The 13,345-nt window shown below is 33.2% G+C and overlaps 4 protein-coding genes across 4 annotated transcripts; 2 read left to right on the plus strand and 2 right to left on the minus strand.

Annotated features, from left to right (window-relative positions):
* Nucleotides 1–218: 218 nt before the first annotated feature.
* Nucleotides 219–6,106, plus strand: DFA_04431 (uncharacterized protein; the record flags this gene model as incomplete). The annotated part of the gene is made up of 6 exons (XM_004360107.1): nt 219–672; nt 994–1,953; nt 2,547–2,588; nt 2,685–4,156; nt 4,385–5,030; nt 5,118–6,106. 6 exons carry the CDS (start codon nt 219–221, stop codon nt 6,104–6,106), a joined length of 4,563 nt encoding a protein of 1,520 aa, XP_004360164.1.
* Nucleotides 6,107–6,330: 224 nt separating this feature from the next.
* Nucleotides 6,331–7,129, minus strand: DFA_04432 (uncharacterized protein; the record flags this gene model as incomplete). The annotated part of the gene is made up of 3 exons (XM_004360108.1): nt 6,331–6,690; nt 6,783–7,042; nt 7,120–7,129. The coding sequence occupies 3 exons, from the start codon at nt 7,127–7,129 to the stop codon at nt 6,331–6,333; spliced, it is 630 nt and encodes a 209-aa protein (XP_004360165.1).
* A 217-nt stretch (nt 7,130–7,346) lies between these two features.
* On the plus strand, nt 7,347–11,094 carry DFA_04433 (uncharacterized protein; the record flags this gene model as incomplete). Its single annotated transcript, XM_004360109.1, has 6 exons — nt 7,347–7,590; nt 8,182–8,202; nt 9,099–9,177; nt 9,243–9,300; nt 9,668–10,378; nt 10,468–11,094. The coding sequence occupies 6 exons, from the start codon at nt 7,347–7,349 to the stop codon at nt 11,092–11,094; spliced, it is 1,740 nt and encodes a 579-aa protein (XP_004360166.1).
* An 836-nt stretch (nt 11,095–11,930) lies between these two features.
* DFA_04434 (uncharacterized protein) lies at nt 11,931–13,342 on the minus strand (the record flags this gene model as incomplete). The annotated part of the gene is made up of 7 exons (XM_004360110.1): nt 11,931–12,214; nt 12,328–12,462; nt 12,531–12,555; nt 12,629–12,712; nt 12,779–12,817; nt 12,885–12,912; nt 12,936–13,342. The coding sequence occupies 7 exons, from the start codon at nt 13,340–13,342 to the stop codon at nt 11,931–11,933; spliced, it is 1,002 nt and encodes a 333-aa protein (XP_004360167.1).
* Nucleotides 13,343–13,345: the final 3 nt, after the last annotated feature.

The raw sequence follows: 13,345 nt of genomic DNA on the forward strand, positions 1-13,345 counted from the left end.
TTAAAACTTTATTTTAATTAAATTTTTTTTTGGGTGGAGCATCATCACCTCTTGAAGAAAAAGAAATAATATTGTTTAAAAGATTAATGTAGATAGATAGATAGATAGATATATTTATTAAATAAATAAATAAATAGTAATAGAATGATAATTTATTAAATTCAGACTACTATACTAGTAGAAGGAGAGAGAATGAATACTAGAGAGAGATAGAGAGAATGATAGATAAATTAACAAATATAATAATAATACAAATAATCAAAGAGATTGATAGTAATGTAGATTTGATATGTCTATTGATGACTTGTAAGAAGTTGTTTTATCATTATGTTAGACATGTTGTAAAGTTTAAACATTTGGAGTATAAGACCAAAATGACAGGCACAAACCATTATGGTTGGGCATTACGCAAATTCAATTTGAAGTCATTTGTTGATATCATCAAGAATACAGTGTCTGATACGCTTACAATACGAGATATTGGTGAGAAGGACTATCATCGTGATTATTATTATAATAATCAATATGAAGCACCACCAAATGATAGATTGATTACAACTACTATCTGTAGCCATAATGGAGAGATGGCAATCCCAGAGTCTACTCAATTACTCTATTGTTATCGATCCGTCAATCTCCTACTTATCCACCACGGTCCCATGGTCGTCCAAGGTAAATTGTTTTTTCCCAACAATGTAAAGACCATATTTATGGCAGGCACTCTCAATTTAAAGTATTATTCATTTCCAAGTGGTCTAGAGTCACTCTACTTTGATTCTCCCAACCGAAATTCATTTCCAATTGACCCAACCCTATTCCCCAATCTCACCACTTTGACAATAGATTGGGTGACACTTGATAGTGGAACGGTTCTTCCTAGCAGCCTGACAAGTCTCAAGCTTGTAAACGTGACTTTTGACTCGACCGAAATCTTTTATCCATTGACATCTTTGGTCGATTTAAATCTACACACATTCAATCGATCCATAATAGATGTCTCTCGACAATCCTCTCTCAAATCCCTCGCTATCAAAATGAATGAATTATGCGAGTTGTGTCTACCAACTGAATGGCCACCACTCACTCATCTCGTCCTCCCCCCTCATGTTCATTTCAACCAATTTGACCGATTCCCTTTGACACTCAAGCACTTGACCGTCTCCTTGTCGACTCTTACTCGAATTGATTACCATGTTGGTGTCTATGTCAACATTCCTCTACCACCTTTTTTAGACTCGCTCTATATTATGGGTTTTAATATGCCCAATCTCATAGGTAGTCTCATTCCAATTGGTGTCAAGACACTAAAGATCGATGATACATGTGACTTGGATACCGAATGGTCACCATTGCCATCATCGATAACAAGTTTGGATATTACATGCTCTAAAAGGTTTCTTAATATTCAACAAGTATTATCTTCCAATTTAGTTCATTTTACATATGCTTGTACATATGAACCCTTCGAATTGAAGAAAGATAAAACCCCTTTATTTCCAATAGAGTACCCAGAGTCTCTTAAATCACTCAATTACCCCAAATTGGTTGGTACCTATTTCATTCCCCATATTCCAACGACCATTACATCTCTATCTTTGAATCTTTGTTCAAATCCAACCGTTATTTCTATATTTGATAGATTACGGCTACCAGCTCATCTGATGCAACCACTCCCACCAAATATCACACAATTATTAATTCATACCAAATCGCAAACCAAAACCACAATCCGTTTTGATGATATAATCAACCAAACCAATGTCCAAGAACTATCAATAGTATTGGAAATGAATATAGAAATTCATTTATCTATTCGAAGATTGGACCATTGCAATATACTAGTGATAGACAAACCATCTTTGAATGGTGGAATCATGATATTACAACAACATCAATACATATCGGGGATTACTCCAATCTATTTACATTTTGATAATGGTCAAGTGACTTGGAGTAATAATTCTTGACTACTTTAGATTTAATAATAATATTATCAATTAAAAACAAATAAATATAATAATTTAAATAAGTTATTTTTGACAAACTAGAGGACGAAAATTATCTATATCACCGTCTCTTGAAACACAATTGAGATTTTTCAAAATTGTTTGTAACTTTTCAATCAATTCAAGATTCCATTTTTAAATTTGTACAAACTAGAATAAATTTATAATTAGTTGATAATCGCTTCCAATCCTCTCTCTATTAACACTCTAAATCTATCTGTATTGATTTTTGTGATAAATAAATCAGGAATTATAAAAATAAAATTAGATTGCCAAAGAGTTTTTTAATTTTCCATCTTTTAAAAAATATAGTCAAGATCTTTAGATATAATATTATAGATATATCAGTATAAAATAATTAATTATAGATATATCATTATTATAAATATTTAAAAAATACAAATAATAATGAAAATTATAAATATAAATGATCCAAAAAGAAAAAAGAGGAGATGAAAATTAAAGAGAAATAGAAAGAAAGAAAGAATAGGATGATAGATAATTTAACAAATCATATAATCATATTAAAAATAATTAAAGAGATTGATAATAATTCCGATCTTATATGTCTGTTGATGACATGTAAGAAGTTGTTTTATCATTCTGTTAGAAGTGTTGTAAAGTTTAAACTAATGGATCGAAACATCACGACAATAGTTGGACAATATAATACAATAGTGCATGACTTTTATTTAAAGTCATTTATGGATATCATAAAGAATACATTGTCTGATACTCTAATCATACGAGATATTTATCAAAACTACCAAAGTAATTGGTTGGTAGACTATCAAACACAACCAAATGATAGATTGATTACGACTACCACTTGTAGTCATAATGGGGAGATGGAAATACCAGAATCAACAGAAACACTTCACCTTTATAGTTCACATCATATAGAGTACTATAGAAGTGAAATTGTCAAAAATGGTGTTTTCAAAGTTCCTGATAATGTCAAGAACCTATTCATCCGAACTGAACATCTCAAGATGATGGATCATATAACAATTCCAAGTGATCTATATTCATTACGTTTTGTGGCCCATGAAAGGGCACAGTCTATCAGCGTGTCTAGATTTACCAATTTAACAACTCTCTTTATTCAATTTGTTGAATTGGAAAATGAAGAGACACTTCCAACTAGTTTAACAAGTCTCACTATGAAATTGGTCCTCTACTCCCACTCGAAATTATTCCATCCATTGACTCGTCTAGTACATCTAGATCTCTATATTCTCGGTCTTCCAATACTAGACTTGTCTAGACAATCATGTCTTGAATCATTGACCATTGGAACCAATGAATTTAAAGGGATATATATTCCTCCACCTACACATTCACTCGCGCTGACTCGTCTCAAACTCCCACCTACCTTTAGTCCCACCAACACCCCTATAGAACCAACCAGCCTATTTCCACAGTCACTCAAATACTTGACAGTATCTTTGGAAACACTGACCGATACCAAACTCCAAGTCAGTTATCTCCCACCTTCTTTGGACACATTATCAGTTTTTAATTGTTTGAATTCTATCCCGAAAATACTTATTCCAAATAATCTTAAAACACTTGAAATCAATTTCGCAAGAAATTATCTATATTTTCCAGATATCTGGATCCCTCCCAATTTGGTTCATTTTAAACTTGAATGTAATTTCCAAAATGCAAACATCAACCTTCCAACTATATTTCCAGCATCTTTGGAATCACTAGACTATTCTAAATTAGGTATACCCTATCACGACCTAGTTATTCCAAACACCATTTCATCTCTCTCTATCAACTTTATATCTAGTGAAACCATATCGATATTTGATCGATTGACAAGACTTTATTCATTGCCACCAAACATCCAAGAGTTAAAGATCGAGGTTGAAATGTCAACGATTACTAAAATCCGACTGGATGATATAATCAAACGAACCAATGTCCAAGAACTAACCATTTTGATAACCTTTCTTAAATCAACTCACCACCTCTACTTTTCCATTCGAAGACTGGATAGTGAAAACGTCCTAGTTGTTGAAAATTCAACTATGAATGGTGGAATCATCTCCAAACATCAACTACAATCCATGGAAAAAGAGGATACCAGTACAGATACTCCCATCTATCTATGTACATATCAATCCCAAAACTATGAAAAAGTATATTGGACTATAGTCTAGATTAATCAACTCTTCAATATATATATATTGACCCATCGACAAAAATTATATAATATTAAATGATTCAAGAAAATAAATAAAAAAAAGCACAAGAACGTATCGATTTGCAATTTTGACACATTCATGTATGGAGATAGAGAGATATAAGATAAGAGGTAATATAGAGGAGTGATGATAGATAAATTAACAAATACAAATATATTACAGATCATTAAAGAGATTGATAATAATGTAGATTTGATATGTCTGTTGATGACATGTAAGAAGTTGTTTTATCATTATGTTAGACATGTTGTAAAGTTTAAACATTTAGATTACAAGATAAACTTTAACGAACCACACTATAGTACACTCTTTTATGAGTACAATTTAAAATCATTTGTAGATATCATAAAGAATTCAGTGTCTGATACTCTCATCTTAACAGACCCCAATATTGTGGCTTTCAACAATAATGAAAATAATGGCAAATGTACATGGTTTCTAGATTACTTGTTTCAACTAGGTAATCGACAGATTACAACTACTGCATGTAACTATAATAGTGAAGAGACGGAAATACCAGAATCAACAGAGACGCTCTATGTATATCAACCAAAAGTAAATGCAAAGTTGCAACGTAAATTGGTTATACCTAGTAATATCAAGACTCTAGATATCTTTTTACGTGTCGCCAAATTTGAAGATATAACATTTCCAAGTAGTCTAGAGAAACTCTACTTTATGTCTTCCAAACAATCAACAATTAATATGGCTCAACCCTCACTCTTTACCAATCTTACAACGTTATCTGTATATAGTCAAAGATTTCAAGGTGGCTCATGCTCCTTACCACCCAACTTGACCAGTCTAAGTATATCAAACTCACACTTTGACAGTCACCTCTTTGATCAGTTGACAAGTCTAGTGCATGTGGATCTACACCTACTATCATCAATAGATAGCTCAAGAATCATAGATTTGTCTAAACAAGTAAATCTAGAATCTTTTATACTTGTAGACTGTAACAATAATCAATCTCTTGGTGATATACATATTCATCTGCCTCTATCATCACCATTCACTCGTCTATCCCTTCCACCAAGATTCATATCCAAACAATCAACCAACCTATTTCCATCAACACTCAAACACTTGGCAGTCTCTTTGGAGACACTAAAAGATTTGAAAGTCAACCCTCTCCCACCCTGTTTGGTCACTCTGTCCATTTTGGCTTGTAGTAGTTCTATTCCAATTGACCTCATTCCAAATAGTGTCAATACATTAAAGATCAATTACACATCTGATGATTTGGTATGGTCATTACAGTCATCAACAATTACAAGTTTGGATATTACCTATTCATGTCATATTTATGGTAGAATCCCTTTCTCACTACCTCTTAATTTGGTTCATTTTTCACTTGGCTGTGAAAGAGACCCTTTAGGAACTCATCCCATCTATCTTACTCTATATCCTCCAGAGATTTATCCAACTTCTCTTGAATCACTAGATTATTCCAGGGTGTTTGGTGTGTATGACAAACTAGTGATACCAACCACTCTATCATCTCTATCTTTGAACCTTTGTTCAAAACCAATAGCATCGATATTTGATCAATTAAAAGATAATCAATCACTACCACCAAATATCAAACATTTAGAGATAGAGGTTTCATCGGCAGACACTAGAATTCGATTGGATGAAATCATCAACAAAACCAATGTTCAAGAACTGACATTATCATATGAAAACTTTCCTCTTAAAAATCATATATCTATTAGAAGATTGGACGACCGCAACAAGAATGTATTGGTTATAGATAATATAACTTTGAATGGTGGAATCATAGAAATGATCATCAACATTGATCAATCCAATCCAATCTATTTACATTTAGAATGTTTTCATAATTATCAAAAACTATGTTGGAGTAATAAAATTAGTTAAAATTAATAATTAAATATTATTATTATTATTGTCCAACAACCCTCAACTTGTACAAGATAATTGATGATGGTAACGACCAACCCAAATCTATTCAATTGCCAAATCTATTCCCAATCTATTTACACTTGAAATATTATAAAAATGAAAATCATCCAAAAACTATGTTTGAGAGAGTTTTAAAATTTAAATAAATAATATTAATTTGAATTAATTGTTGAGTTGTTTCACCTAGATTGAATTGGAGGTGATCTTTTTACTTTAACAATTCTCCAAGTTGTTTCACCATTTCTTATACTTTGATTAAATACTGGTAATTGTTTGCCGGCCTTATCACCCAAACCCATCGACAGTGCTCCATCTTCAATCTTGATTTGTACTTTTTTAATGGCTTCTATCATTGGCTTTGGACATGTAAACTCGACCACTGTGCTTGGAAATGTATCGGTATGTTTGACACCGGTCAAGTATTTGGTAGAATAGATTCTTCCTACCTGTCCCTCTATAATAGCTTGATAGGGTCTATCATCTGGTAATTGATTATTATCAATTAGAAATTGAACTTCTGAATCTCCCATTGGTCTATACTAAAAATATAAATATAAATAGATTAGTTAATCAAAATTCTAAATATATATATATATATATATCTCTTTTGACTTGTATATTTACAACATACAACATTGGTATGAGTTTGAAGATCATAATCTAAAAAACTAGGAGCTTCTAACCAAATAGAAGATGCACCTTTATGTGTTATATTCTTTAATAGTCCTTTATCGATTAGATCTAATTCATAGGGTAGTAAATGTTTGCTTAACTTTCCAATTGGACCTGCTCTCTCTAATGCTTTTTCATATTCCTTTAAAAGTTCTTTTCTACATTGTATTTCTAATTTATCCATGGAGTGGAGAGTGAAGAGATTGAAGCTAGCTCTATCTAATATATTATATTATATTGTCACAATGAATAATACAAATCTCTTTTAGTACTCACTAACATATAGTACAGTATACTATGTTTCATATTTGTTTTCGAAAAAGGAAAGAAAAAGAGATCATGATATGGATGAGGGAGAAAGTATCAAGAAAAGGAAGTTCATGTGAACTCCATTTTTTTTTTTTTTTTTCATTCGAGTTTGCCGTTTTAAAAATAAACGGAAAACAATCTCGAGATTGATCACTTTTTAGGTGACGCATGACCTATAATCACAGTCTCTTGTACGCCCGCTCCTCTATTTAAAATGTTTTTTTTTGTTGGAGGTTTTCACAGCAAAGATCGGTGTTGTGGAAACAGCGGCTTATCAAACACGGGATGTCTTTTAATAAAAATCTCTCTCCTCGCTTGTTACTACTCCACTTTCTCACCTTTAACACTCAACTCTCTCAAAGTGTTCCAATCTTTATCATACCTTCCTCCTCCTCCTTTTGTAGAAGAAGCCTTCATTTATAAATATATATTATCTCTATCTCTATCTCTATCTCTCTGTATATATATATCTTTATCTCTTTTTTTTAGAGTAGAGTTGTAAAAAAAAAGAATACAGGAAGAAGAAATTCGAACATATAGATAATTTAAAAAGAAGAAGAAGAAGAAAGGTGAGTTTTACTTTTATAGCATCATAAATTCCATCTACTCGGCTCTCCACCTGTACACCCATCCACCCCCCCCCTTCTCCTATATAGTTTTCCTTAACTTTAACAAAGAGATAGAGAGATAGAAAGACGAGTGCACTTGTAACACTGGAAAATACTACTATGACCACATTATCATAACCAAGAGAATTTTATTTAAATGATGATCTTGTTTTATTGTTTTTGTGTTTATATATATATATTTATGTGCATGGTATTGGAATGGTATTGGTATTGGTATTGGTTCCAATGGAAAAATAGTGGTAAATGGTAAGTGAGTGAGTGAGTGGGTTGGTAGTGGTCAGTCACTGACTGTGGTGATTATCAACAAACAAAAACACTGTCTTTTGTCTTGTCGTCGTTGCTTTTTCTTCTTATTCTTTTTCTTCTTCCTCCTCCTTTTGTATGTATGTATGTTGTTGTTATTGTTGTTTTCATCAATAGATCAACTCTACAGCAGTGAAAGTAAGGAAGGAAGGAAAGAAAGAAAGAAGGAGTAAATAGTAGAAGAGTAAAACCAAAAGACAAGGTAAACTAAACGAAACTTATAGATCACTCCTCACTCCTCACTCTCAGTGTCACCATAATATCCATCCCTCTCCTTTACACCATTACATCATGGTAAAGAAGGAAGAGGAGCACACATAATATCAAGTAGATAGATAGATAGAACAAAAAGGTAAAACTATTCCAAAAATGTGGAGTAAGAGTGAACCCCGCAACCCCTCACACACAATTGAAAACCAACAGAACAGTGGCTGTAGATTGTTGATATTTAGTGGTTGGTGGGTGAGGGGTGAGGGGGTTCGCTCAATGCTCTCTCTGACTAACTACAGTGATCGTCAATTGGTCATTCTATCATCGTCATTCACTCACTCTCACATTTTTAAAAGCAGTAATATCTTGTGAACAATACTACTCCTCTCCTACTCCTCCTCCGCTCCCATTATATCTAAATTTTGGATATATATTCATTATTTATTTTTAAATTGTTGGTTATATCATCATCACTATCATCATCACTATCATCCGTGTGTTTTGCAATCAGAAGAAGAAGAAGAAGAAGAAGAAACTTTAAACAAAAAAGCACTCAACTCACACCTCACACACACAGGATCACTTTTTGCAATTCAATTACTTGGTTGGGATATTCCCCACCCACTTACTCACTCTGTAGTAGTACCATACCATACCATACCAAGTAGTAGTCTAGCAAGCAGCTCTATTATTTTAATATCATATTTACAACTACTAGTATTAGTATTTTTCTCTCTTTTGTTTGTTTTTGCTTTGATGAACCGCGACAAAGAGAGAGAGAGAGAAAGAGAAAAGAACAACAAGGCGACTAAATTTATTAATAGGGTATACTACTAGAATTCCTATATATCCACTTCCACTCCACTCAACCCATCCATCCCTATTGCCAGTCCCTTATAAAATGTTTGTATTGTCATTGGAAAAAAAAAAAACAATCTTTTATTACATCATTTTTGTTTTTTTTTTAGATTAAAGAGTTCAAATATATATACATACAATTTCAATATTAAAACAACGCAACGACGAGTAGAGTGAATGAGTGAATGAAAAGAGGGAGATTTATATGTAATATATAATTTATATAATTAGAACATCGAATTTATTGTTGTGAACAAACCTATGTACATTTTGTATTATTGCAAAATCTCAATTATACGATAAAACCCACCATAGCACCAACTAAAGTTCATTAATCATCCCCCAATCGTCACCATTCCATCCCTCCCTCCCCTTTTCCACTTATATATATTATTTTTTAAAACAAACAAATAATATTATTTATAATATATTAATTATTATTTATACAATAATCAAAATATATTTTATAATTATATTATATTTATTATTTATTTATTTATTTATTTACAAAAAGTTTGTTTTTCTCAAATTGTAGGAAATGACCTTTATAAACAATCAAAATCATTGGATATCTATATTCATTCTTTTGACCATTTGTATTTGTAATATTGCATTGGCCAGTGAAAATGGATTAAATGCATTTCCACAATCAGTCAAATTATCATTGACACCAGTGTATGGCCAAATGAAGGTCAGTTGGTTCACTTCACTCGAGAATGGAGTTAGTTTGGTACAATATTCACAGAGTCAATCTGCGCTACAGGCATCGTTGATGAACATCAAGTTGCCAGCCGGATCATCAGTCTACACGGCCAATGGAACTTCATCGGCCTTTGCTACAGAGTCCAATTGGTTTGGATTCTCCAACATGGTGTTGCTCGAATCACTCGAGCCCATGACCACCTATTTCTACGCCTGCGGAGGCAAGACCGCCACCAGTGCCTGGACCAGCGTCAGAAAGTTCACCACTGGCTCGTTTGGCAAGCCAACATCGACCGGCAGCGTCACACCCTTTACCGTCGCACTCTACGGCGACATGGGTTTTGGCGGTGGCTTTAATCAAACCGTCCAAGTGTTGGTCGACAATCTCGACCACTATGACATGATCCTTCACGTCGGAGACATCTCCTACGCCGACTATGACCGTGTTCTCCAAGGTAACCAAACCATTTGGAATGACTTTTTATCAACCATTGAACCAATCACTTCAAGTATTCCATACATGTCTACTCCTGGTAATCATGATGTAAGATTGAAAACAAAAACAAACAAACAAAAAAACAAAAAAAATAGATACTCTTTATTAATTTTTCTTTTTTTCTTTTATTTGATTAGGTATTTTATTCATTCCAAGCATACCAACAAACATTTAATATGCCAGGTTCATCAAATGAACCATGGTATTCTTTTGATTACAATGGAGTACATTTTGTGAGTTATTCTACAGAGTCTGATATATCACCATTCACAAGACAATACCAATGGCTCAAGAACGACTTGGACACGTATCGTAGCAAGAATCCAAAGGGATGGGTCATTGCCTATGCCCATCGTCCCTACTATTGTTCGACTCAATGGGACTGGTGTCGCAAGCAGACGCTCCGTGCCTTGATTGAGTCTACAATTGGCGAGCTTTTCCAGCAGTACAATGTCGACATGTACCTCGCTGGCCACACCCACGCCTACGAGCGTACCCAGCCAGTCTACAAGCAACTGCAAATCGGAAACTACCAATACCCCGGTGCCACCGTCCACATGATCGTCGGGACACCAGGAAACCAAGAAGGCTTGGACACCAACTGGATCTACCCTACCCCAGCTTGGTCAGGTTACAGATACGCTGAACTCGGTTACGCCACCATGTCCATCGTCAACGACACTCACCTTCTTTGGCAATTTATTGCAGACAAGGATCAACAATTAATTGATGAACAATGGATTGTTAAAGGTTATTTCGATTAAAACAAAAAAACAAATCAAATCAAAACAAACAAATCAAAATTAATAATAATAATAAGTTATTTTTTTTTTCCATGTTCGAACCCAATAATTTAAAAAATTGATCAAAATTCCCAAACAAATGAATTCAATCAATTTCAATAGACATAAAATATTTTCCCCTATACTATATAATAATATCAATATCAAAACAAAACAAAACAAACAAACAAAAAATTACAAATTACTTTAAGATTAGTATTTTGTAAGATTAGTATTTATTTTTTTAATAATTAATAAGTAATTTTTTATTAATTTAAATAAATTATTAAAATTTAAACTATACTTTTATTTCTTATTATTATTTCTTATTATTATTATTATTATTAATTCTATTTTCTTTTATAATTTGAAGTTGTTTTAAACGATTCTCAAATAGTTGATTAATTTCAAAATGAAGGATTGGTTTGGATTTGGTTTTGATCATGACCCGTCTAATGGTGGTAGAACTATCAAATTGTGACGTGATCAACTTGACCATATCATAGTGTCCACGAATGGATGTATTGATTGATACAAATCGGAGTAGATCTCCATCACATTTCTCTTTTCTGACATGGAGTAGAAAAGATGTCATTTCTAGATACCCTAGATAACAAGCTTTTTTGATAGCTCTACTAGTACATCCTTCACTTCGATTAAAATGTAAAAACTAATAAATAAAATGTGTTAGAAGAGAATGGATATACTAGTTTGTTGTTTTTTTCATACTTTGACAATTTCCAGGTGATTATTTTCAGCTGCCATATCCATTGCCCTCTTTGTTGCACCTTCTGTACGATGCTTTTGAAGGTACTTTACTACATCCAAGTGACCACCACCGATGCTTCATCCATAGCCTTGGTAGTTGCACCTTCACTACGATGCTCTGAAAGGTATTTAACAATTTCAATGTGGCCATTTCCAGATGCCTGATCAATAGCACTGGTTGTTGCACCTTCACTATGATGTTGATCAATTTCGGGCCATACTCTCGATGGTACCATGGACACTTGGTCGTAAATGAAATAGAAACTATCCAATTTACCTCCAAAGATTGCCGCTTTTAAAGTATCTATTCGACATTCTATCTTGACAATGTCAACTAGATAGGATAACATTTCAAAGCTTCCAGCCCTAGCAATGTTGAACAAAATCGATTCTGAGCATCCTTCAGTTCGATGTTGGTAAAGGAACTTGACCATTTCAAGTTGATACTTTTCGGCGGCCTTATCCATTGCCTTTTTGTTGCACCTTCACTACGATGCTCGGAAAGGTACTTTACAACATCAATGTGTCCATTTTTAGCTGCCCAATCCATAGCATCAGTAGTTGCACCTTCACTACGATGCTCTGAAAGGTACTTTACAATTTCCAGGTGATTATTTTTGGCAGCCCAATTCATAGCCTTTTTTGTTGACCTTCTTGACGATGTTCATGTAAGAACTATAATAAAAATAAATGAATTAAATGAAAGCAACTCCTCCTCATACTTGGGCCAAGATCATGCGATAAATACCTGAATCATCTTTAAATGACCATTTTTTGCGGCACCATGCATTGCATTCTTTGAACATCCTTCAGTTCTATTAAAATGAAGAAACTAAATATTGAAAAATAGAATTAGATTATTATCTTTTTAACCAACCAACCAAATCAACCAACTTACCTTTACAATATCCAAATTACCATGTTTTGCTGCCATATCCTATATAGTTGATCATTGATAACATGTTAGAGATTGAATTAATAATTATATAATTCTTTTTGCTTACCAATGCATATGTAGTACATCCCTCTGATCTATTTTCGTGTAAATACTTTACAATGAATCCATTCTTGTACAAGCAGCGTTCATTGCTTTCTTGTCTAGCTGTACACCTTTGATAGAGCATATCAACTTAACAGTCGATTGATAACCATATTTGCAAGCCACCTTCATTGAACTATTAAGAAAGCGATTCTCTGTAGAAGGACATCTCTTGATGAGATACTCTAATATCTCTTGATTGCTTATATTATATTGTCTTTCCAAGATATACCAATTAAAGTCAACCCCTTGACACCATTCTACTAGACGTTCAAGTGTATCCAATGTTGCATTACGATGACTGCAGTATTGACTAATCACTCTACTTCTTCTTTCTAATTCTATTTGATCATGTTCGAAATCATCATCTTTAGGTAGATAATGACAAACAAAGTGCCAAGGTAACCCAAACTTTGATATCATTCC

Source organism: Cavenderia fasciculata, assembly GCF_000203815.1.
Source record: "Cavenderia fasciculata unplaced genomic scaffold Scf_Dfasci-G-o-33e01.r1-3, whole genome shotgun sequence".
Classification (NCBI taxonomy): Eukaryota; Evosea; class Eumycetozoa; order Acytosteliales; family Cavenderiaceae; genus Cavenderia; species Cavenderia fasciculata.